The following is a 22,566-nucleotide window of genomic DNA, read 5'->3' as shown; positions in this document are numbered from 1 at the left end:
TTGACAACCTCTGATATCCTGCTATTGTGCTAGTAACAGTATCATCTCAGTTTGTCTTACACATGGTCTTAAGTTTACTAAAAGAAGTTATTAACATGTAGTAGATTTTTTTTTTTGTGGTATTAAATACTCTAGTAATGGATTTTTCTTATATGTTTAAATGTATTTACAGGTGGTATGTATGCCCTGGGGGCAAAGAGAATTGAAAGTCAAGTGTCTGCAACTCATATGGAGATTGCAGAAGGTTTGGCAAACACATGCCATGAGTCTTACATTCGCACCCCGACTGGCCTTGGACCAGAAAGTTTCCGTTTCACTGAAGGAATTGAAGCACGAGCGTTAAAATCATCAGAGAAATATTACATTCTAAGACCAGAGGTTATTGAAACTTGGTTCTACATGTGGCGATTTACCAAAGACCAAAAATACCGAGATTGGGCATGGGAGGCTATCTTGGTAGGTCACTTATTTCTGTATTTGCATGATTATTTATGTATGTCTGTATGTGTGCGTGTGTGTGTGTGTGCCTTCCTCACTCCATCTTCTAGGTTTTACCCTCTCACTCTCTCTCCTACCAATCACTTGTGAATTAAATATGCTTTTTCACTAATACAGTATTTCATTTTCTATTGTAAATGTTGCACAAATAGGAAGAGCATAAGCAAATTTTTCCCTCAGGGGCAACAGGGGGGCTTGAGGGTGAACAAGCATGTAAAGTCTCATGAGCTAGTGTACACCTCATCTTTCCTAGGTCCCCCGGGTCTAGACCACAGCTTTAGCTTGCTTATCTGAACTACCTAGTGAAGGATGACTGGTCAAACCTGTAAATAAGATTTGCTGTGTATGATTGAATAGATACCTTCATGTTTCAGATTTTGAAAGGCTGACAGATTGTTGTTGTGTTGGTAAAAATCTCTATTGTGAAAAAGTGGACCTTAAGGTGGCAATAATAGCATGGATATTAGATCAAAGGCAGTTAAGATCAGTTTCATGGAAGTTGGAAGTTCACATCAGTGAATTAAAAAAGTGATGTAAAAATTTAAAGAGTTCAGGCCATTAGTGAGAATGGTTAGTAGTATAACATGAATTGTTGAGGCAGTGTAGAAATATACTGTATAGAGAATTGATGTGAAAAAGTCAGTGTTGGTACTTGAGAATATTGTTTAATAAGGTGAAATGAAAGATTGGGTAAGAAGGAAGTTGGTGTGTTATATAAACCAACAATGGTTTCCACAACGACGTTGCATTGGTCATCCTGCTGTAAAAAGTGTAAACAAGATGTATATAGAATAAGAATCATAGAAACCTAATTTTTAATTGAAAAATCTAAAATTATATTTCCTTGCTTCATGTTTTCATATACAGTACACCTTCGATAACTCGGCACATACTATGGGGCTCTGGCCATGCTGAATTATCCCAAATTCCGACTTATCGCCCCCCACCTGCGCTCCTATAAAAAAATTTAACGACCCATATATGTGTACATGTAATTACTAAATGTAAAAAAAGTAACTTGCCAGCACTGCAGGCAAAGAATGAAGCATCATAGTAGGTGACACAGAGGCATGGTAGTTGATGCAGGTGGCCAAATATGTCAAGATTTTCCCAGATAAATTTACATATCTCGGCATTTCCCGCGTTATAATAATACATTCCGAGACCATATCCATGTCGAGTTATATGAAATTCCACGCTATTAAATGCCCAGTTATCGAGGGTTTACTGTATACAATTTTAAGAGTTAGCTGAATGGCTGTTGGTGAGATATAAAAGTATTAAGATGGTTGGTCACAGATGTGGCGGAAGAATTTAGAGTTGGATAGGAGGCTTTCAACATCTCCATGCTTGTTTAATTACCTTTTAAAATTTGCAAGGAATATGGGAACTCTTGTATGAGATGTAAATCCTGTAACCTAAATAATTTCACTAGTTTGCATAATTTGGTAAATGTTTCTCCTTCCAGGCTTTGGAGAAATACTGTCGAGCCGAGGCTGGCTATAGTGGTATTCAAAATGTGTACATGGAAAACCCTCAAAAGGATGACGTTCAACAGAGCTTCATCTTTGCTGAAACTTTCAAGGTCTGTATATGCTCTCACTTTTTCCTTGCTTGTAAGATAAAATTTTATTTTTAGTGGTGTTTGGAGATGAGCCTTGTCCACCACACAACTCGATCTGACTCATAATGTGACATTACACACAGGTTTGGTAATTGAAGAAAAACAGTTCTGGGACACTGTAACAAGCTACTTGCTTTACCACATAAAGCCTTTATCCCCATATCAAGAAATACAAATACAGCTGTACAGTTCTTAGCTTACCTGCACAAATTTGTACAGTACAGGTTATCATACTTCTACAGTTGTCACAGTTATCAGAACTGTAATGGTGCTCTTATAAGCAATTTTTTACATTGTAGATTTGTTTTTAATATGTATCATTGGCTGCTTAACCAATTCATATTACAGTATATTTGAACTTTACCATTATTGTGCACTGCCAATGAGCTATGTTGTGTTCACACAACTTTTGTTAACTCTTTCATGTATTCCATGAATTTTTGCCATTTTATGTGCTAATGTTGTGTTTTGTTGTGTCTTTTACAGTATCTGTACTTGATATTTTCCGATGACTCCCTCCTGAGTCTTGATGAGTGGGTGTTGAACACGGAAGCTCATCCAATCCCTGTAGATGGTAACAATGCATTTTACCGCAAAGCCCAAGGTATGTTTTTACAGTAGCTCTAAGTTTGATTTGGAGTGATAGTCTGTAGATTTAAATATTTTGCATGATCTAGTTTGTTTTTATGAATATGACCTCTGTGGATAACCTAATTTTTTTCGCTCGGTGAGATGCACTTGATAATGTACGCTGACAATGTGATTTATACTCAAGTTAGGCTTGCACCATGGAAGTTATGAATCAAGCCAGAGTATTTGTTGTTATAAATCAAGTCAGAGCATGTTATTATGAATCAAGTCAGAGCAACTGTTGTTTGAGTGTTCTTGGATATATCTTCCCCAATAATATTGATACACCCCTGTATTTGTGAGCCAATTGGGTTTTTATGATGAACCAATGATTATTTGGGTATACAACTAGTACTAGCTCGCAGTGGATAGCAATCACATATTACTGTATCTCTCGCTTGTATTTGAAGCTGGAATCAATGGACAGTCATCTCTGTCTAATAACTTCCTACCACTGTACTCAAGTCTGCCAGATTAAAGCTCTGGGGTTAGAAACTGTCTAACCCTTTAAAATAGGTTTTGTCATGTGAGACGAGTGTTATTAAATTGCAACATGACAGTCTTGGCTTATCACTATGATCACCTGTTGACCAGTTTGATAAGTTTTCATTGATTTTAGACATATATTTATTACTTATAATTGGATGCAAGTCCAGGCCCTTTCATGGTTTCTCCTATCACACCTGGGCAAAGGTCACTCACTCCCTTATAACAGCCATTGCTCAGAATGAGAGATTAGAGATCACATTGTGTCCGGACACATGGGAGTGGGACGACTCAAGATACCATACATCTCATGCTTTCCACTGTGCAGGGTGATTCTCATTTGATATGTCATAAACCCAATTTACAGTAACAACCCCCTTTACCTCAGCCACCAACCTTCCTGAGGAACGATGTACAGTATCTCTCATACCTCATTTATTGTAGAAAAAAAAGCTAATTGTAGCTTCAGTGGTACTAATGTTGGGCTTGGCCATATAATTACTGGTACAGTACAGGTACCTGTATTAAGTAAGAGTGGATGTTTTTCTTATGCCATCAGTCTGAAAATTTTCAGATTGAGAAGATTTTCAATTCCTAAGGAATTATGCATTCTCTTGTCTTCAGGGAATGTATCATGCAGACAATGCAAGCAATTGTTTGGGAAGGCAAACTTTTCAGCTCTTACAATGAAGTTAGGGAAGATTTTTCAGTGGATAGGGGTTTTGTGGATGAAAATCTTTGGAGACAAGATATAGGGACAAACTTTTCAGTTCAATGGGAAACTGGTAATTGTTGAAATGGGATTTATCTTGTCCGATCTAATGGACAGTTCCTAAGTAGGACTCGACAGTTTGGACAGATGTGATCTTTTATCCTGATGGCTGTGAATAGTTACACCAAAATAAGTTCAAATCAATTGTAGATCTGTGGCTTCTGTGAAGGAAGTGGATTTAACTGTTGTGATGCATTAGGAGGTAATGGTAAGATGTGTTTTCCATCACCACCAAATTTCTAATTGGCGTTATATAAGCAAGATGAGTTACAAGGGTTTTGGTTATTATCTGCTTCTTTTCCACTATTGTGTGGTGTGGATGAAGGGATACCGTGCAGAAACCTCAAAAAAGGGGGAGAGTTGTGAAGACAACTGTGAAAAAGTAACAGGTTCAGGCAAGGAGAAATCACACACACACATGCACACGTGCATACGATACTCATATGTGTGTACATTACTGGTGCAAAATACAGATTATGTATAGTGTTATTCAGATTTTTAAATACTGTACTCTATGTATTATTAACGTAGTGTGTGTGGCTTTGTGTTACAGGTCAGTAGTGTGTGTGGCTTTGTGTTACAGGTCAGTAGTGTGTGTGGCTTTGTGTTATGGGTCAGTAGTGTGTGTGTCTTTGTGTTACAGGTCAGTAGTGTGTGTGTGGCTTTGTGTTATGGGTGGCTTTGTATTATGGGTCAGTAGTAATGTGTATGTGTGTGGCTTTGTGTTTTGGGTCAGGAGTGTGTGTGGCTTTGTGTTATGGGTCAGTAGTGTGTGTGGCTTTGTGGCCGTATTATGGATACCTAAAATGGTCAAAGATTACCCGGTATACATATTCTGTCATTGTATTTGACCCCTGACTTCACTTTTATTGTCATTTTCTTAAGTCACCTGGATGTTGTTTTATTGTTTTGCATACTACTTAGTTTTCTGTAAAAAGATGAATAAAATATTTTGTAGGTTCATTTTTTACTCTTAAGCTTGATATTCGGATTACCAAAATAACTTTACTTATAATGTGGGTCACATATTCCTTACTGCTGCATAGTGTGCTCTTATATTTTGGATGGGTTGATATAGTTTCCTTTAAAAATTCTAAAGAGTTAACAAATTGGGTTAACAGTTATCTGGAAAATTCGCACTTTTTCTTTAGTTCTTTCTTTCAGATCTCTTGAAGATTGGGCACCCCAGTTTATTTCACCTTAACTTACCTTTACCTTACCCCTCAGGTATCATTTAGGCGTTTAATCATTGGGTGTAATAAGTTAGGGTGCCTAATCTTCATGTGATCGATTATTTCTTTTTTTTTGGAAAAGGCTTGGGTAAATGCAGGAACAGCTACAACACACTGACACTTCCTTATACTGTACTGAAATAGATCATGCATTACATCCTGCAGAAGAGATAAATGTTGTTTAAGGATGTCCTACTGGTAAAAAGTTGTCAGTTACATTAAAGAGAGTTACACACTAGGGAGTGGTGAAGACATCCAGTATGTACAGTTAAAATTTGAGTAAAATATGAATAGGAGAAGGTTGTTTGTTTGTATGGTTTTTACCTTGTCTAGTTTAAGTGTACTGTAGTTTGTGGCATAACACCAGTGTCATAGTCTTCCTTTTTAGGCATGGTGAAAGTGTTTACTTGTGGAAAAAAATATAAACAGCTTACATTACCCATCCCTCACTCTTCAAACCATGTGAAAACTAACAGTAGTACCCACACAATTTAATGCTGCTGCTGCTCTTTGCTGTGCTGCAACTTTTTATTTTATTTTAACACAATCTCTTCTCTCTAACTGTTGGGGGTGGCACAAGTACTGTACTCAAAATATATAGGTACCTTGAAATCTCAAATTCTCTGTGATTGTTTGTTAATGTTGTGGATACTTTAATTATGTATTCTAACTAGAGTGGCAGATTAGCTTGTGAATTTTTATCTTCATTTATAATAGGATCAAGTTTGTTAACATCAGTTGAGAGTTTCTGGAAGACATTCCATATTCCTCAAACAGTTGAGAGCTTTGTGTCATTGGGCATTGATGGCTGAAAAATTAGTTATGGCCTTGTGAGTAATTTTTTTTTATATAAATTGCCTTAATTTTCCAGAGCAGATGATATAACAGCATTTAATAAAAAGTAGAGACGAGTTGGGAACTTGAATTATTAAATCTTACTAACAGTTTGTTTGTGTGAAAATCTGGGATACAGTGACATAGCTTTGAGCTGTGCTGGGAATTACAGTATCAAAATAATCATCTGAGCCACAGCATTGTCTCATGTGTTAATTAATAAGGAGAGGACTGTTGGAGTAATGTATTAAGCTTATTAGAGGAGATCACAGTGATTAAGAGAATACCAAAATTTTCACTTTAGTTTGATAGTGATAGAGATAAAAATGTACAATTCAAATAATATATTACTGAACTCAGATCTACTGGAGAAGAAAATAATATATATTTTTTTGTTTAATTGACTTTGAACACCTTCAGGGAGGCTGGTGGTTCCACCTTCTAGTGTTGGAGGGAGGGTGGCCAATCCTGTTTGGTCAGGGTCAGGGCAGTTCTTCTCCTTAGTAGGACGGCCGTCACTTATCGTTGATCACTTAGAGTTGGGTAGAAATTTATTTGTATGGGATAATGTTGGTAGTAACACATCCTCGTCAGAGGACGGACATCACACGCAGGGTCCACACAGGAATGAGGTAAAACATTTTAGAAGAAGGCCTTCATACAGGAACATAGCACATGCTCCATTAAATAGACTGTTCAGGGGGAGGAGTAATCATCATATGCAAAACAGAAATTCTTTTTCAAATGGAGTTTCTACAAGAAATGGAAGTTATTCTCACAGTTATTTTTCTGGTGATGCAGACGTCTCCTCTATTCAAAGAATGTCTCCTCCAGCAAACCAGAATTTAACTGTGAGAATTGACATTCCTATCAGGAGAGAAAATGAAGACCAACAACAACATAAAGAAATAAACATGGGCCACATGCTTCAGAAAAGAACAAGGCATCTATTTTCATGGGACAATGTCAATCGAAGTACTCAACAAATTTCTAGAACTTCACAAGTTCCTCTATTGAGAGATAATAGGCAGTGTGCAAAATGTCACAGAACTTCTAGGGGCAGTGCGAGGAGGAACAGGAGGAGAACCAAGAGAGTACCAAGAAGCATGTGTGGACTTGCAACAAACTCACACCGTCATTCAAATACTGGAGTCAATATAGCTGAAAGAAGACTCGGGCATAGAAATAATGCAGATTCAGAGAGAGAGACTGAAGGGCAACTTACAGTTAGACATGCAAATGGAAGAAGTGATATTTTTGGAGGAAATCATTTTAAACTTTTGTTGTTGAGATGTAGGAGAAGTAGGTCCCAGCAACAGGCTCAACAAGGAACAGTTTCAAGACTTCACATAACTTTATAAATCTCACCAATTGATGACAGGCCAATGTGATTTATGGCATTATGTGGCATACAGGAATGGGTTTTTTGAACATCTATTTTTTCCTTTTATTTATTTTTTATTTTATCATTAATATTTTTTTATACTGTGAAATTAAGATTTTTTAAATGTTTATTTTAATGTGGACAATAATTTAAAGCTTAGAAAAAAAATAATAATGAAGCACATAAGAATACAAATCGGTTCAGAAAATTCATATTTTAAGGTCTTAATAAATATTGATCTGGTTTAATGGGCAGCATAACAGCAAGACAATGAAAGACAAGAGTGTCCAAGTCATGTGCCTACCCACCCATTGTTTATATGCCAAGAAGTTCTTTAGCATATATATAAAATTAATAAAACTCGTACAATGTAGCTCATGCATACAAGTAATTCTCTCCTTATTTTGTAAGCAGCAGTTGTAATACAGATGCAGTATACTGTAATAACAGTATTTAACTCTGTCCATTAATATTGAGCAAATTGATTCTACAGTAAACACTGTATAGAATGGCAATGTGCAAGTAAATTGGAATGAGTGTTATCAGTATGACTTGGCAGTCCTAGGTAATGGTATGTAAACATGATGGAGGGGTATGCTACACATACATCAGTTGCACAAATAAAACACCAAGTTTCTTGGATGTTTAGAATTATGAATTTGCATTCAATAATGGATGCTTTCTTGCTCATCACATAACTCTGTTGCATTTTACGACTTACAGAAATACCAACTTCCACCAGGATTAAGTTGCTTTTAGAACTGTGTATCTTATGGCAATATTATTTTATATATAGAGCCCTAAGGAATTAGAGGATACCGTAGTGCACAGTCAATGTCTGACCAAAACGACAAATGGATGTCTCGGATGGTTGTACAAGATACTTCAGGAACTCAAGGCAGGTTTAATTGTTTAAACAAAGTAAGATTTGTGAGATTTCTCTTGGAATGAATGTTAAGTGACGGTTGTCCTCGGGGGAGAAGGGCAGCATTCAGTGTCCCTCTTGATACAGGAAGTGTAAGAGGCCCTCTGCAGTTTACATGGTAGGACAGGGTTAGCATACTATCTCACTGTGCATGCCGAGTTATGGTAATACAGAACACCATAATTTCTGTGAGAGCATATATACAACCCTCATAAGAAAATGGGAGGCACACTTGGTAGTGTACATACCAAGTTTGAAACTTAACTATCAACTGAGAGGTGGACATTTAAATTGGAAGTTTGTACCATATAGTTTTGTTCAGTATACTCTAATATTAACTGCTTGTGTGATGTTTATTGTAAACTTGAATTTTAACATTTGAATGTCAAATTATATTGTCAGTTTTGTTTTATTAACTTAGATAAATTAAGAGTTATTCTTTAATTTATTACTTACAGTACTGTACTATAATAAGTTTGTTTTATTCATTTGGTTATTTTCTTATATATTTTATGCATTCCTGAAATGTTGAAGTAATTTGGGTAAATAAGTGAATGTAGTTTACAGAGCAAGTTAAGTAAAATCTTCATTGTGTGATATAAAATGTATGTACAGTAGCTAAAACAACTATCTGTGCATACTTTGTGGGAAACAATATGAGACCATGGACGATAAATATTGGTATATAAGAGCTGTCACTAGTCACACGTAATATTTCGGAGCATATCGACCCCCACCTGCACAGATTGTTTTTAGCTACTGTACATTTATATAATTTTCTTCAGCAGAGTGAACAGCAAAATTATTGATTTTGTAAGCAATATACATAACTCTGCTTGATGTTTCGTTTTGAAGGAACTTGGTTTGATTATTCTGGATAAGATGTCATATGGTATTGTTTGGGAATGATTAATCATATTGTATGGCCAATACCGGATTAACCATGAGGCACTTGAGGCACTGGCCTCAGGCCCCCCCGACTCTAAGGGGCCCCCCAAATCCAAACATTCTCGAAGTTGAAGCATATAAAGCATGAACTTCGTTCAACGATGTCCTTGCAACGTCTCAATTTTCTGTCTCATGAACATTGAATGTGTTATTTTGCAGAAGCTTAATATTGATGAAATCATTGATAAATTTTGGTATATTTTGTTCTTGCTATATATATATACAGTATATATATATATATATATATATATATATATATATATATATATATACCTTGAGGGTAGGGGGCCCCAAGTTGATCTGTGCCTCAGGCCCCTATTAAGCTTAATCCGGCCCTGTGTATGGCTTTCTACTAGAGTGACATGATTGATACAGTATTATGACAACTTTCATTTAGAGTAATTGTCAAGTTTAGTCAAGTCTGTATGTAGTACAGTAATCCCGTGTTTTTAGCGGGAATTACGTTCCTGAAACCCCCGCGAAAAGCCAATACCGCAAATACTCCTTTAGGAATCACTGTACCTGTGGCCACCAAACAGCTCAGGTAGGTCATGCACTTAACCACACCATGCTCTCCACTCACGGCCCAGTGGTCACACTGATGCACTGTACTGGCATTTACTAACATCAATATTTGAAACTAATCAAATTGTCATATAATAATGGAAAAACGTAAAAACAGTTATATACTAAAAAAAATTATTTGCAAGTAAATAAAAAATGTTTTATTTCACTGAGGTCAGCAACAACTGTATTGCCAGCCTCTCCCTGCTGTCCCGGCGTCTGCCCGCCCTCACGCAGTCACACGCCAGCCAGCCAGTCCTCTTCCACCCACATTCCTCCACTTGAAGATTTGTATTCTGACAAAAGACACAAATGAATTGTCAGTCTTCACCACATCCTGAGCCATAGCTCATATCACCTCTGAGGTTGTCCAATAAAACTGTTTTTTCCGTTAAGGTCATCACTATTCTTGATCTCTTGGTCACTTTAGAGTCTTTGCTAGTAATATTTGCCTTTGATGAGGCTGACTTACATCCCAGAGCCATGTGGAATGCACTTGGGAGGACAAACAGAAGAGGTAATCACAGTACTACGTTAGGCACGTCTTGACTGAGGCTTCTCGGAGCAGCGGGTGTCTGAGGCGGGAAAGGGTGGCGTCTGTTTGCCGCATGGCACAGGGGAACATCGAAAATGGCGCGGAATTAAAATTTTTATTTTTAAAGGATAGTTTATATATACTGTACAGTATATATAATTTTTTTAGTAAAAAACACGCGAATTGTCAAAACCTCGATAAAAAAAACCCTAGAAAAACACGGGATTACTGTATTCAGTCGATCCTCGTTAATTCGGACCCCTTTAATCCGGATTTCGGATAATTCGGACAAAATCTGAACAAACTTTTTTTTTTTTTTTAAGATTTGTAGGAATATTACCTATGCGGACCTTAAGCTAAAATGCTGGTCCACCCACTGCTGGGATAAAACACCAGCGTCTTTTTGGTTAAATGTAACATCTCCACCACTAGTGTGGGGGGGGGGGATGCAACTTTTAGCTTCAGACATGAAAAATATTTACCATTTACTGCCAGTAAACAATGGAAACGTAAAATATGTACCAATTAGTAATGAAAAGTTGTGCAGTTCCTTCAGCAAATGAAGCTCACCAACTTACAATAGGCTAAATTACCTTACAACGTGTTTTCAGTAGTCTATGTTGAAGTTCTTAGCACAGGCTAACTTATCATATCATATACGGTATCACAGTTCTCATTGATCTACAAAAAATACCGGTAATAAAAACCTTTTTGATATTTCACACTTAATATAATACCCGGTAATCTACTTCAACCTCCTATTGTTTACAACGACGCATGACGCACCACCAGCTGTTGAGTATCAGCTAGACGGTACACGTGTTTTTCGAATCGTTTTCAGTTAAAAAACTGTTACATCACATGTATATTTTACCTTAACTGTGCTTGAATGAATATATTCTCGGAAATAAATAGTAGTTTTGCTGAAACGTGATGTATTTTAATGTAAAATAGGATAAAATACATGACGAAAACAAAAGATTTTACCTTACCTTCCGATGTTCAAGAGAAGTTACTCTTTTTTTTTAATAGTTTTTGGTTAAAATACTGTTATATTACAATGGTATTCTATTCATACTGTGCTCGATATAATGCATTCACGGAAATGTAATATTTTTGCTGAAATGACGTACGTATTTCAGTGGAAAGTGGGATAAAATCGTGACAAAAACAATGACTTTGAAATATATTGCAATATTAACCCCTAAATCGGTTAATTCAGACAATCGGCTAAAACGGACACCCTTCCCCCCTATTAGTCCGAATTAACGAGGGTCGACTGTCCTTCTTTTTGTCACAGCTTTCATAAACTACGATAAATATTTTTTTATGAGTATAATTTATTGAAATTAATATTTTGAAGTGAAAAGAATATATGATATAGAGGCCATCAGGTTTGGACACATTGAGGTAATCGGGAATGAAAGATTGGTAAAACTGTATTTAGAAGTTGATGGTTATACAACATGGTGTTAAATAGTGTGTGGGGTTGAACATGATCAGGTGGGTGACACTGGGTGTTATAAAGTGAGAAGAGTAAACCAGATGGATGACGTAGGGTTGTTTTATGGAAAGGGAACACCATATGGTTATTAAAACAGTGCTTTTGTTGCTCAGAAGTGGAGTTTGTGAGTGTGCTGTGCAGTGCTAAACTGAATGTGTGTGGAATCGACAGAAATATTATACGTATTTGTGTTGTGCGAAAGACAGATGTGCTTGTCCAATGTAATACCATGGGTTTGATTGAATATGGTAATGTGTAGATGAACTTGTATCTATATGGGGAAGGATTGTGATAAAGGATAACCTCAGAATCTGAAACTCAGAAATTTGGAATCTTCAATTATGCAGAATATTGACTGAAGATTCCTGCTCTATACTGTACTGTTAATATCTGTAAAATACTGAGAAATTTAGAGAGCAGGAGTTTCAAGAGCAATCAGAAGTACTGTAGTTCATATTCTTGCCACTTGCATGGTATTTGTCATTTAAAGACATGTGATGAAAAGTACACAAACTTATGATGCTGACAGAACTTTTCTTTTTTGAGGTTTTCCTTTGTAACCGACTTGCTGGTGGAGAGAAGGTGGTATATGGTGTCAGAGTCCAGGCAGAGACTTACTTTTCTTACATAACAAATGCTGCTAATATACATACAATATATGTAAACTATAGTACTGTACAGTCCTTGTTTTAGGAAAGAGTGCCAAGCCTCATGCACTGGACATGAAATTTATGCCCATGCTTTACAAGGCTAGTAAACAGGCTTGGATCACTGGTTTACCCATAATTTTGCAAATGAAGTTAATGCACATTGCTGCAAGGTGAGGCTGCCAAAGGACTTTAAAGTCATCCTCCCTGTAGGCATCTGCTCACCTCACCCTTCCATGGAACATATGGATACCATCAACTGTACTGTTGTATTGTTTATTGTTAATGCTTTTCATTCAGTGATTTTTTTTCTTTTGGTAATACAGGTTGTACCTCTAGTCCGGCATTCTGTGGTCCGGAAACTCCCGTGGTCCGGAACGATTTTAGTTTGTCCAATAGGTAGATAGGCAGCTTTTTTTTTTTTTTTTTTTTTTTTTTTTTTTTTTTTTTTTTTTTTTTATATATATATATATATAACTGAAGTGAATTATTATTACAGTAGTATTAAATTTTTGCCCCTCAGGCCCCAATGTGGGTCAGTGACCTATGCCCGGGTGGGCTAATCCCCTTAAAAAACAAAAACAAAAAAACAAAGCCGCGAGAAATTAAGGTTTGTTTACATCCGGCAGTTCGGCTGCTCTCTCTCTCTCTGCTTGTCTATACAGAGTACAACATTTAACCCTTCAATATATATGAGCAGTAAATAAGTGTTGCTTTCATATTCTTATGTAGAGTAATGACGATATGTTTTCACATGTGCACACTTACATACGCGCAGTCTCACTTTTTTTTACCATTAATGGTTAGCTACTTATATTGTTCCATTTATTAACATTAAATAACATTACAGGTACTTCAAGCAACCATATTAATTTTTTACATTAATTTTACTACAGCTAAACTCAGGGTCTTATTTTCTTCAGTTTTATATGTAGAACCAATCAGTCACTGGTTTCGTAAGCTTTAACATAAACAATGCCGGCAGCCGTCTCGTCTCCTCTAATATTCCACGTATTATTAATAAATTGTATTGTTAATTTTGCACACACGTACATTAATTCAATAAAAACAAATTCAGAAACATTAATTAAAATATATATGAACAGTAAATAAGTGTTGCTTTCATATTCTTATGTAAAGTAATGATGATATGTTTTCACGTGTGCGCATGCGCACTTACATATGCGATCTCTTTCTTCTTTACCATTATCGTTAGCTACTTCTATTGTTCCATTTATTAACATTAAATAACATTACTTAAAACAACCATATTAATTTTACTACAGCTACAACCAAGGTCTTATTTTCTTCAGTTTTATATGTAAAACCAGTCAGTCACTGGTTTTGTAATCAACAAAAACAATGCTGTGTCATTTCTCGTGTGTTTAATATTCTCGTATTATTAATTAATTGTATTGCTCATTTTACATAAACATTAATTCAATAAAAAGACATTCAGTAATAAACAATAATGAATCTTTTGTACATAAAGAAAGCGCGCTGTTTACGATTATGCCCGTCGTCTGCGTTGGCGGGCGTTCAAACTCCCGTCGAAATTCAAGTTTCCGCCGTCAAAATTTTTATTTATTTATTTTTGTGTTCCAATAAAAATCGTTAAGAATTAAAAACTATAATTTAGAAAGCTACTATCACATTTAACCCTTCAATATGTCTTCAAAGAGACATAGAGAAAGTGGTGCTAGTGCTTCCAGGCATAAACACAAGTCATTATCTATCCAGGAAAAGGGTGAATTTCCATGGTCCGGCAATTTCCATGGTCCGAGGTTGCCGGACTAGAGAGGTACAACCTGTATATTTATATTTAATTTATCTTGGAAATCCCCCCAAAATCAGTAATCCAGAGAGGGTATTTCAGTTTCTCAAGGCTGTAATCTTGTAGATTTTAAGGGTGATGATGTCATACACCAAATCATTGTCTTAATGTGTGCTGGTAGGGTATTGTTAAATTCTGATGGCAACTAGGTGAGATTATTTTATTTTTGGAGGCTGTTAGGCCTTCTGTGTGGGAGGGTGGCATTGTGTATGTGTTTTTTGTTTTGCTGCGGTAAGAAGCAGTTGAGTGAAGCATTGTACTTTTTGCATGTTCCCATTTCACCATTTATTTATTCTTTCATTATTTTTGCTTTTTCTAAGATGTAATTCTGTTCTTTTATTTATACTGAAATGTTATCCTATTATTGGCTGTACTACTTTCCACAGTGTCTCGAGGTACCTTAGCAGAATCCCCATCATGGTGGCAGGGTTTCATGATTTTCTTCATTCTTCTTTTTCTGATAAAGTGCTATTGTAAAGTACTGTACAAGAGTAAGTGATGGGTTGTGTGTGTGTGTGTGTGTGTAGAACCTCTGAAGTTTCCCGAAGGTTCGGAAATATTATATGGTGAGAGTGTTGTTTTCTCTCATTTTTACAGCTTCCTCTGTCTCTCTTCCTCCTCCTTTGCCTCATCCTCATCAAAATTTATTAAGAAACTAATATCACACCACAGTCTGCAGTCACAGGAAGCAGAAAATGATACAATAAATGTAGAAAACTAAAAAAACCATTTTTTACTTTAAATCTAAATACTGTACTTTACTGTACAGATATATAGATAAACTTCCTCTAGCATCAGTCTCTGGCATATTGAAGATGGAACCAATGTGAACAAAGTAATTCTCCAAAAGCTATGGTACTTCAATAAGCACAACTTTAAAAATTTGGCATACCTGTTTTATGATTTTCATGCCTATGGGCATGCCCATTAACATTTACGCACACATGCATGTAGAGATGTACATACATGCAGGAATACATATGCATGTTTGTGTGTGAATATTAATAAATTTCATAAATAGCAAATTGTTGATAATCTTTGTAATTAAATGTCATTTGCATTCATTGCTAGTACAGTATATTTAGAGTAAGTTTTGTGTGTATTGGCCTGTGTTATTTTTGTACATCATAAAAGGAAGTTTTATTGTGTATCTTTTTCTAATTTTTATTACTGCTTTATTGAATGGTTTTATATGAAATCCAAATTAATATACAGTAGCATCATCTTTCACTTTTAGAGACGGAGAACCAGTGGTGAACTACATCAAGGAAAGTGGTGATGAGGTGACATAAACATATTACAAGGTATTCCAGTATCTATAGGAAAGTAATTGAAGTAGAAACATTATATTGGCTAAAGATATTTATATACAAAAGTTACAATGTTGTCCCCAAACTCTCAAAACGTTTTGAAGTGGAGATCACCACCAGAGGTTCGTGAAGTGGTTAAGACAAGTGGCATCAAAGTTATGTCAGTGTGAGCTTAAGGTTAGTAAATGGGACTCTGGTACAGTACTGTGGTGTATTAGTGTAAAGGATATTGTGGGTGAAGGAAACTCAGGAGTCAGCAATTGCTCACACTGGCATTGTTTTGATACATGCTTAAATAGCTTTCCTCTGAATGTGACCAATACAGTACGTACCTCTCTTATCCTTTGAATGCATCAGTTGTTTGTTACTATAGGTAAAAAAAAAATACCTCTCTCTGCCCTGTCCTTTATTGTTGCCTTTGATAATTGCAAAATGAGTGATTGTGAATCCTACTTCATCATATTGAGAGAACAATGTCCAAAGGAATTTCTTCTGCATATGTGGATGTTTCAGATTCAGAATGACTACTGTTGCAAATTATACCATGCTAGATGAAAAAATTATGATCACTCCTCATAAACTAAGATTTAAAATTTTCTTCGGTTCAAAAGGGGAAAAAAAAAGACTCCACAGGTACTTAGCAAAATTTATTACCAACAGGTCATTGACATCTTATTCCTCCATATCTTTTATTTCCTACGTTAATGGCATTGATAATTCTTTCAAATACTGCATTATACAGTACAGTAGTGCAATTTTGTTTATACAGTAATTGATTTTTTTATTAAATTTTATCTTATCCCACCAGGCTACAGTACATCTAGATTGTATAGTATCTTGAAAAGAAAAAAAAACTGCCAGGATTGGTCTGATGACTTCCAAATTGTTACATGCAGCTCTTTGATGTCCTGGGAGGGTTGGTATGTGTGGCTCTGTGGCATACTGATCCTACTACATTTGGTAACCAAACATCATATTAATTATGCTGAAATAAATGCACATTGCATTACTTACGTTAAACTACTGTACTGTATATACCAAAGTAAATGCACGTCCCAATATCTATCATCCTCTGTCTTATAATGTTTCACAGAGTGTGGACATACCTTTTTGAATTACTGTACATTGGTTGTATTTTGCATGTTTTATATATTTTACCTCTTTGTCCATGAGTTATCGCAGTTGCTGGTCTTAATTTTTCTTTATTTATAAATTCGTTCTCAGAAAAGCCAAGGTAAAGCTGTATACCATCTACATGCCCACCATTTACTTTTTCTTACCAGTTGTTACATTCCTGTTCTCCTTCACCAAGTTATCCTGTGAAATAACTTAATTATTTATCAGTGTATTTTATTTCATATTTTAAACCTGGTGTATTAACATGTAGCTGATTTTAATACAGTTACAGTACATCATGAATATATTTTAATCATAGTTTCTTCTTACAAACTCTGATAAAGTACGGTACTTACAATTTTATTTTTTATAATACTTTAATTTCATCCTGATAGAAATAATGTCTGTATATAATGCCACAATTACACTATGAAAGTATGATGTTGCCTTAAGTTTTAGATTGCGTCTCCCCACAGGATAATAGACCAGACTCTAGGACCGTGTTCACACCTATATGATTTCAAGTTCTGTATGGAAACAAGCATTCCTTTTCCCGGTCATCTTAAAATGTTGTGTTGTTCAGTAACAGGTGTAGCTTGATTTTACTGTAGTTGCCATCATCGGTAATGTACGTTCTATTACATTCCAAGAATTTTTTTTATCATAATATATGAGCCTGACATGATGCATAACTCCTTCCATCTACAAAAATTATGGTCTGTCCTGCTATCCATGAGTCCTATATATCTGAACAGTATTATGCTTTTTATTACATTAAATGAAGGGCCAAGTGAATTCCTCTGTGAATAGAATACAAAGTTTTGAAGGCTTAGCCACAGTGGTCAGAGCATCTGATAAAGAAGTATTGTACAGTATAACACTTTATTATCATAACTATCACATTGAAGTCGAACAGTCACAGTTTGTTTGATCAATGAAATGAAGAAATTGTGACAAGAATAAAGAATTCATTTGCAAGTTTTGGTTAGAGAGTGGAAGAATCGATTAATTGCATGGAAGTGAGTTGCATTATAAATCTGTTAATTTGATTTTCATTTAGTACTCCTATATCTGTTCCTGTTCAAGACTGTTTCTTTCAAACATTTAGTAGACCAATTGTTGCATATTTCATAGATTTGTTAAACAATATATTATGTTTTACTCTGGTTATTGTATACAGCTGTGCCTAATAGATTTGGAAGACAAAGTGTAAATTTCCTTTAAAAAATTTGTTTGATTTGGCTTCAAATCAGAGGTACTGTACTGGTCTTCTGATCAGCATTATTTCTGCTTCATTGTACTTTAATATCCTTTTGACACTCCATGTGTAATATCTTCCAAAATTTTATTTTCTCTACAGAATAGCTCGACTCTTCCAATTCTTTGTTTCCCATTGTTTTTTCTTAGCCTGATTAGAATATTATTACATACGTCTCCTCACACATCCATTTTCCCAAGGTTACTTAATTCAGTTGTATTAATCACTTAATAATTCTTTGCTTTTATTGTACTCTATACCAAAAACATCAGTAAGACGTGGACAGTATTAAGGTTTGACCTTTTGTTGATGAAGATTTTTCATAGTTTGGCAGGTATGTTTTTTTGTGGAAAAACAAGATGTCATGTTGTTGGTTCAAATTTGTACATAGAAGTTAATGAGTTTTCTATGGGGTGATAGAATGGCAATTTCAGTGTTGTCTATTGCAGTGGGTCAGTTAACATGAGGTGATTGATCATAATTGTTTGTCAGACAAAGATCTTTCAGACCAAGGTTTATTGTTAACAAATAATTTATGGGCTATTTTTATAAAATCCTGAAGGTTACAAGCTGGCTTGTTAAGATTGTATCTTTTCTTATTTTTTTGATTTGGATCAGACACTAGTCTAGATCTTCGATGCATGACGGCGAGTATAAAATTGATTGCAAATTAGTTAGAAGGGGTGCGGTTGTGTAAAATGGTGGTGGTAGTTACCTCATACTAGTTATAGTAGTGATGACTAATCTTTTACTTGATATCATACATCCGAGGTCAAATATAATTCATACTTTGGTATGGTAGTGTTCCAGTATATTACTGAGCAGTGGGAGGGGAGGGACAGGAAGAGAAATTATTTCATTCTCTGAATGATTTATTTTTCTCCATTTACTTAGCTACCTTTCAACAGGTAAAATCCAGGTAGTTACTGTATGAGCAATCCATAACATAGCTGATTAAACTTATCCTCAGGACAAATTCTGAAATATTACTTAATGAATAGAAAGGATGGAAGTTGACTGATATGACCTGTTGTTAGCCATATTGTAAATTATAAATAAAAAGTTTGTGTGCATGAGCAACTGGGTTCTCAAGTCTAATTTCAGTATTTAGAACCTGAGGTTTAACTTTTGTTCCTCTACTTTACTTTAAATATTTAAATACACTATAATTACTAAGTCATGGATATTAAACCTGTAATTTAAACATCAGTATTGCTCAGTGCTAAAGATGTAGGAAGTTTTAGTTGGCATGAATATAGATAATTTAATAGGTAACGTGTACTCCAGTTTAAACTGGTGATTCCAGCCATAGCATTACAATAATCATGCACTTAGCATCAGTATTAGGGAACCCCAACCAGCCTACCATCCAGAATAGTACTGCACTTTATTTTATCGCAACACCTTGGCATCACGGTTTAGTTGTACTATTTGATTATATCTCTTCATACAGCATTATGAAACAACACAGTGTGAGGTGTTACATGCAAATTGATCTTATTTTATGTGTGGTGTTTCACAAAAGAGCACTGTGTTGTACTAATGATCTGTCTTGGGTTAGGTGTTCCACTGACATATACTGCCAAAAATATCAGCATGATTTGTATGTTGTGAAGATATAGGGTAGGTACATTTAATTTGTAAATATAACATTAGTTACATTTAGCTTAACTCTATAAAATAGAGAAGTATTCCACCAGCCTCAGCTTTTTCATCATGTTTACATCCACACTTCAGTGAAGACTTGTCCTGTTTCCACATTGGTGAAGGACACAGCAGTGTGTGTGTGCCAGGAGTAGAGGCAAACAAATTAATTGATTAATCTGGTTTAATTCCAAACTTTATTGCAGTAACACTGTTGTTTATTTACACACTTATACTCTGCATAATTGATAAAAAAAATTGAGTGATTTGAAGTCCATTACAATTATATTAAAATATGTTGAATGTTTCCACTTAAGTCTTACTCATAAGCCATTTTGTTTGTTGAAATACTATACAGTATACAGTAATATACTTTAATTTTTTAGTTCCTCGTACTGAATTCAAATTTGGTAAAAATTAAGAATGCAGATACCATGACTCTTTTGTACATTGCTTCTTGTGAGAAAAACGAAGTACAGTACATAATAAAAATGTATAAATGACCTGCACAATATGTCCTGGGTAACAGTTGCCAAAGTAACAGTTATACAGGTGAAGGTTATGTTAATGTCATACAGTCTGTTACAAAGTTATGCTGTACTGTACTTCTACTTGATTTAAGACCCAATGAATGCTTCTAAATTAAAAAAAAAAATAATATTATTGTAAGTCTTGTATAAATCTAAAATTATATTTTTTTAAACATTCAGGAAAGGAATTAATAGGTTTACTCAGGCCATCAACTTTAACTATGTAATGAGAGTAATGTTACTTGATATAGTTGTGTATTAAAATGTTTGGAGTATTTGTTAGAATGACAGTGGAATAAAGTGAGGATATACAAATGAGGAAATGCAGTGACAGTTAAGATATTTATGATAATACATGTATTGTTTGAAAGTTAAGATTGAATGGAGAAGAAATAGTGTGCAGGTTAATGCCTCACTTGACTGACTGAGCAGCTACAATATTCGACTTGAGGGAGCATTAGGTTGGTTCAATCATATGAAAGCAAATAAAAGTTTAAATATATTTGGAAGATTGTGATGGAATACAAGTGTAAGGTAGGTAGTAATTATGTAAGCAGACATGAACACAGAAAAAATGTGCAATATCTGTAGTATTTAAAGTTGTGCATGGATGAAAGGTATTGGCACAGTATACATAGGATAGAGGCTGTGAACTTAGGGCAAGATTTGTATGATAGTTCTATCTTGTGGCTTACGGTGTATTTTAATTTATTTTAAAGCAGTCAGGTTGTGAGAAATAGTAGTCTAAAATACCCAGAAGAATATCATTATTGGGGACTGAAAAGTTAATTGAAAGGATCAGCTTTGTATGAGAGGATGTTGTGTTTGTCTTGGGGTCAGGTAAGCAGCATATCAATGAAACTTAGCAGTGGAAGGTTGTAGAAAATAATATCACAAGAAGCTTCAGGAGAGAAAGAGTGGTGGATGATTTTAAGGATTAATTATATTCAAATGACTGGTGCGTAACTGATGTCTGCACTATTGTTGTTACTACAGACCATTTAAGCCTTTACAAGTTGGGGGACTTAAATTATGAACCACCCTAATGTGGATTACTCCTTGAATTTTACTGTACTACCGGGTATTCTAAAATATAAGTTGTAAATTCAGATTGGTTTAATAAGTTTATTTCATTTATGAAAACAATGATCCAAGTTTTATACTGGTTTTGCGTTCCCTCTGCATTGTTTAGTTATTATTGAAAGGTTAACTGTTCTTTTAAATACAGTATTATAAAATATATATTTTCTTGCTGTAGAATGTTTGTAGTTATAAATTATCATGTAGATAAAGAGGACTTTTATTAGAAGTATTTGGTGTGTTTGGTGATGATAGAAGCATTGAGATTATGGTATACAGTATGTTTTCCATTTACTATTTATAACTTTTGAGTGAAAGTTCTTAGTGGAACATCTAACCCAATCATTGGATATGCAGGACTCAAAAATCACCCATCAAAATTAAAATAACTAATTATTTTACTTGAATGTTTTTATGTCTGAATTTGCATTTCACAAGATAGTCTAGTAATTTTGAAGTTGGTTTCAAGGTTGCTGTATGTAAATTGTATTTTGATGGTTTTATAAATTTTCTGTACAAATACTCTTTACTTTAGTATAAGTGATAATATATTATAGTGTATTGTGATATGAAGATTCTTCAATAATACTATAGTAGTAATTGTACATAAAGCATATTTAGGTGTCATGGTGAATGATGCTGTATATCCTCATGAAGTATGTGTTGTTGACAGTAGACTACATTTGTCATTTGATAATACAAGTCAGACTACAATGATTTCTTTTAGAACATGACTTGCTAATTGTAAAAACCTTAATGTAAATGCAATGCTGGATGAAAGAAGAATTATGGAACATGTTACTTCAAATGGAGAAAGTGGACTTAGGAAACAATGAATATATTTGTTTGGATATATAAATGTTACACTTAAAGTACCAGAGTTGCTTTGTTATGTTTTGTGTGGTCGTGTTGATCTTTTTAGAGTTGGAAATAAAATTATCACTGGTTCTGAAGATTTTGTACAGTCTTTCATAGATATTATGGTCCAAGTAAATTATACATCCTTCTATAGTACGTTTTTTCTCAGCTGAGAAAAGATGCCCTGCCCCTTCCTCAAGAGTTACACCTGATTGGCTGTTTCAAATTTGTTTGATTTTGTCCTGAAGTAATGAATTTCTAAATAAGTTTATTCATCTTTGGGATGAACATTTCTGATGAAAAAGATATTTAGCTAAATTATGAAGATACATACATTCATAATTTCAAACATG

General features: G+C 34.8%; 1 protein-coding gene across 1 annotated transcript in view; it reads left to right on the top strand.

Annotated features, from left to right (window-relative positions):
• LOC121871902 (mannosyl-oligosaccharide alpha-1,2-mannosidase IA-like) overlaps positions 1–22,304 on the top strand; it is a 47,338-nt gene extending 25,034 nt beyond the window's left edge. The window contains exons 6-9 of the mRNA XM_042374497.1: positions 173–456; positions 1,967–2,083; positions 2,609–2,726; positions 15,655–22,304. Of these exons, the coding sequence (XP_042230431.1) occupies positions 173–456; positions 1,967–2,083; positions 2,609–2,726; positions 15,655–15,674 (539 nt within the window). The 3' untranslated portion in view covers positions 15,675–22,304. The remainder of the gene's footprint in view (positions 1–172; positions 457–1,966; positions 2,084–2,608; positions 2,727–15,654) is intronic.
• Positions 22,305–22,566: the final 262 nt, after the last annotated feature.

Source organism: Homarus americanus, unplaced genomic scaffold, assembly GCF_018991925.1.
Source record: "Homarus americanus isolate GMGI-L3 unplaced genomic scaffold, GMGI_Hamer_2.0 scaffold34345, whole genome shotgun sequence".
NCBI classification, from domain to species: Eukaryota; Metazoa; Arthropoda; class Malacostraca; order Decapoda; family Nephropidae; genus Homarus; species Homarus americanus.
Note: the sequence above shows the minus strand (reverse complement) of the source record. Positions and strands in the feature narration are given on the sequence as shown.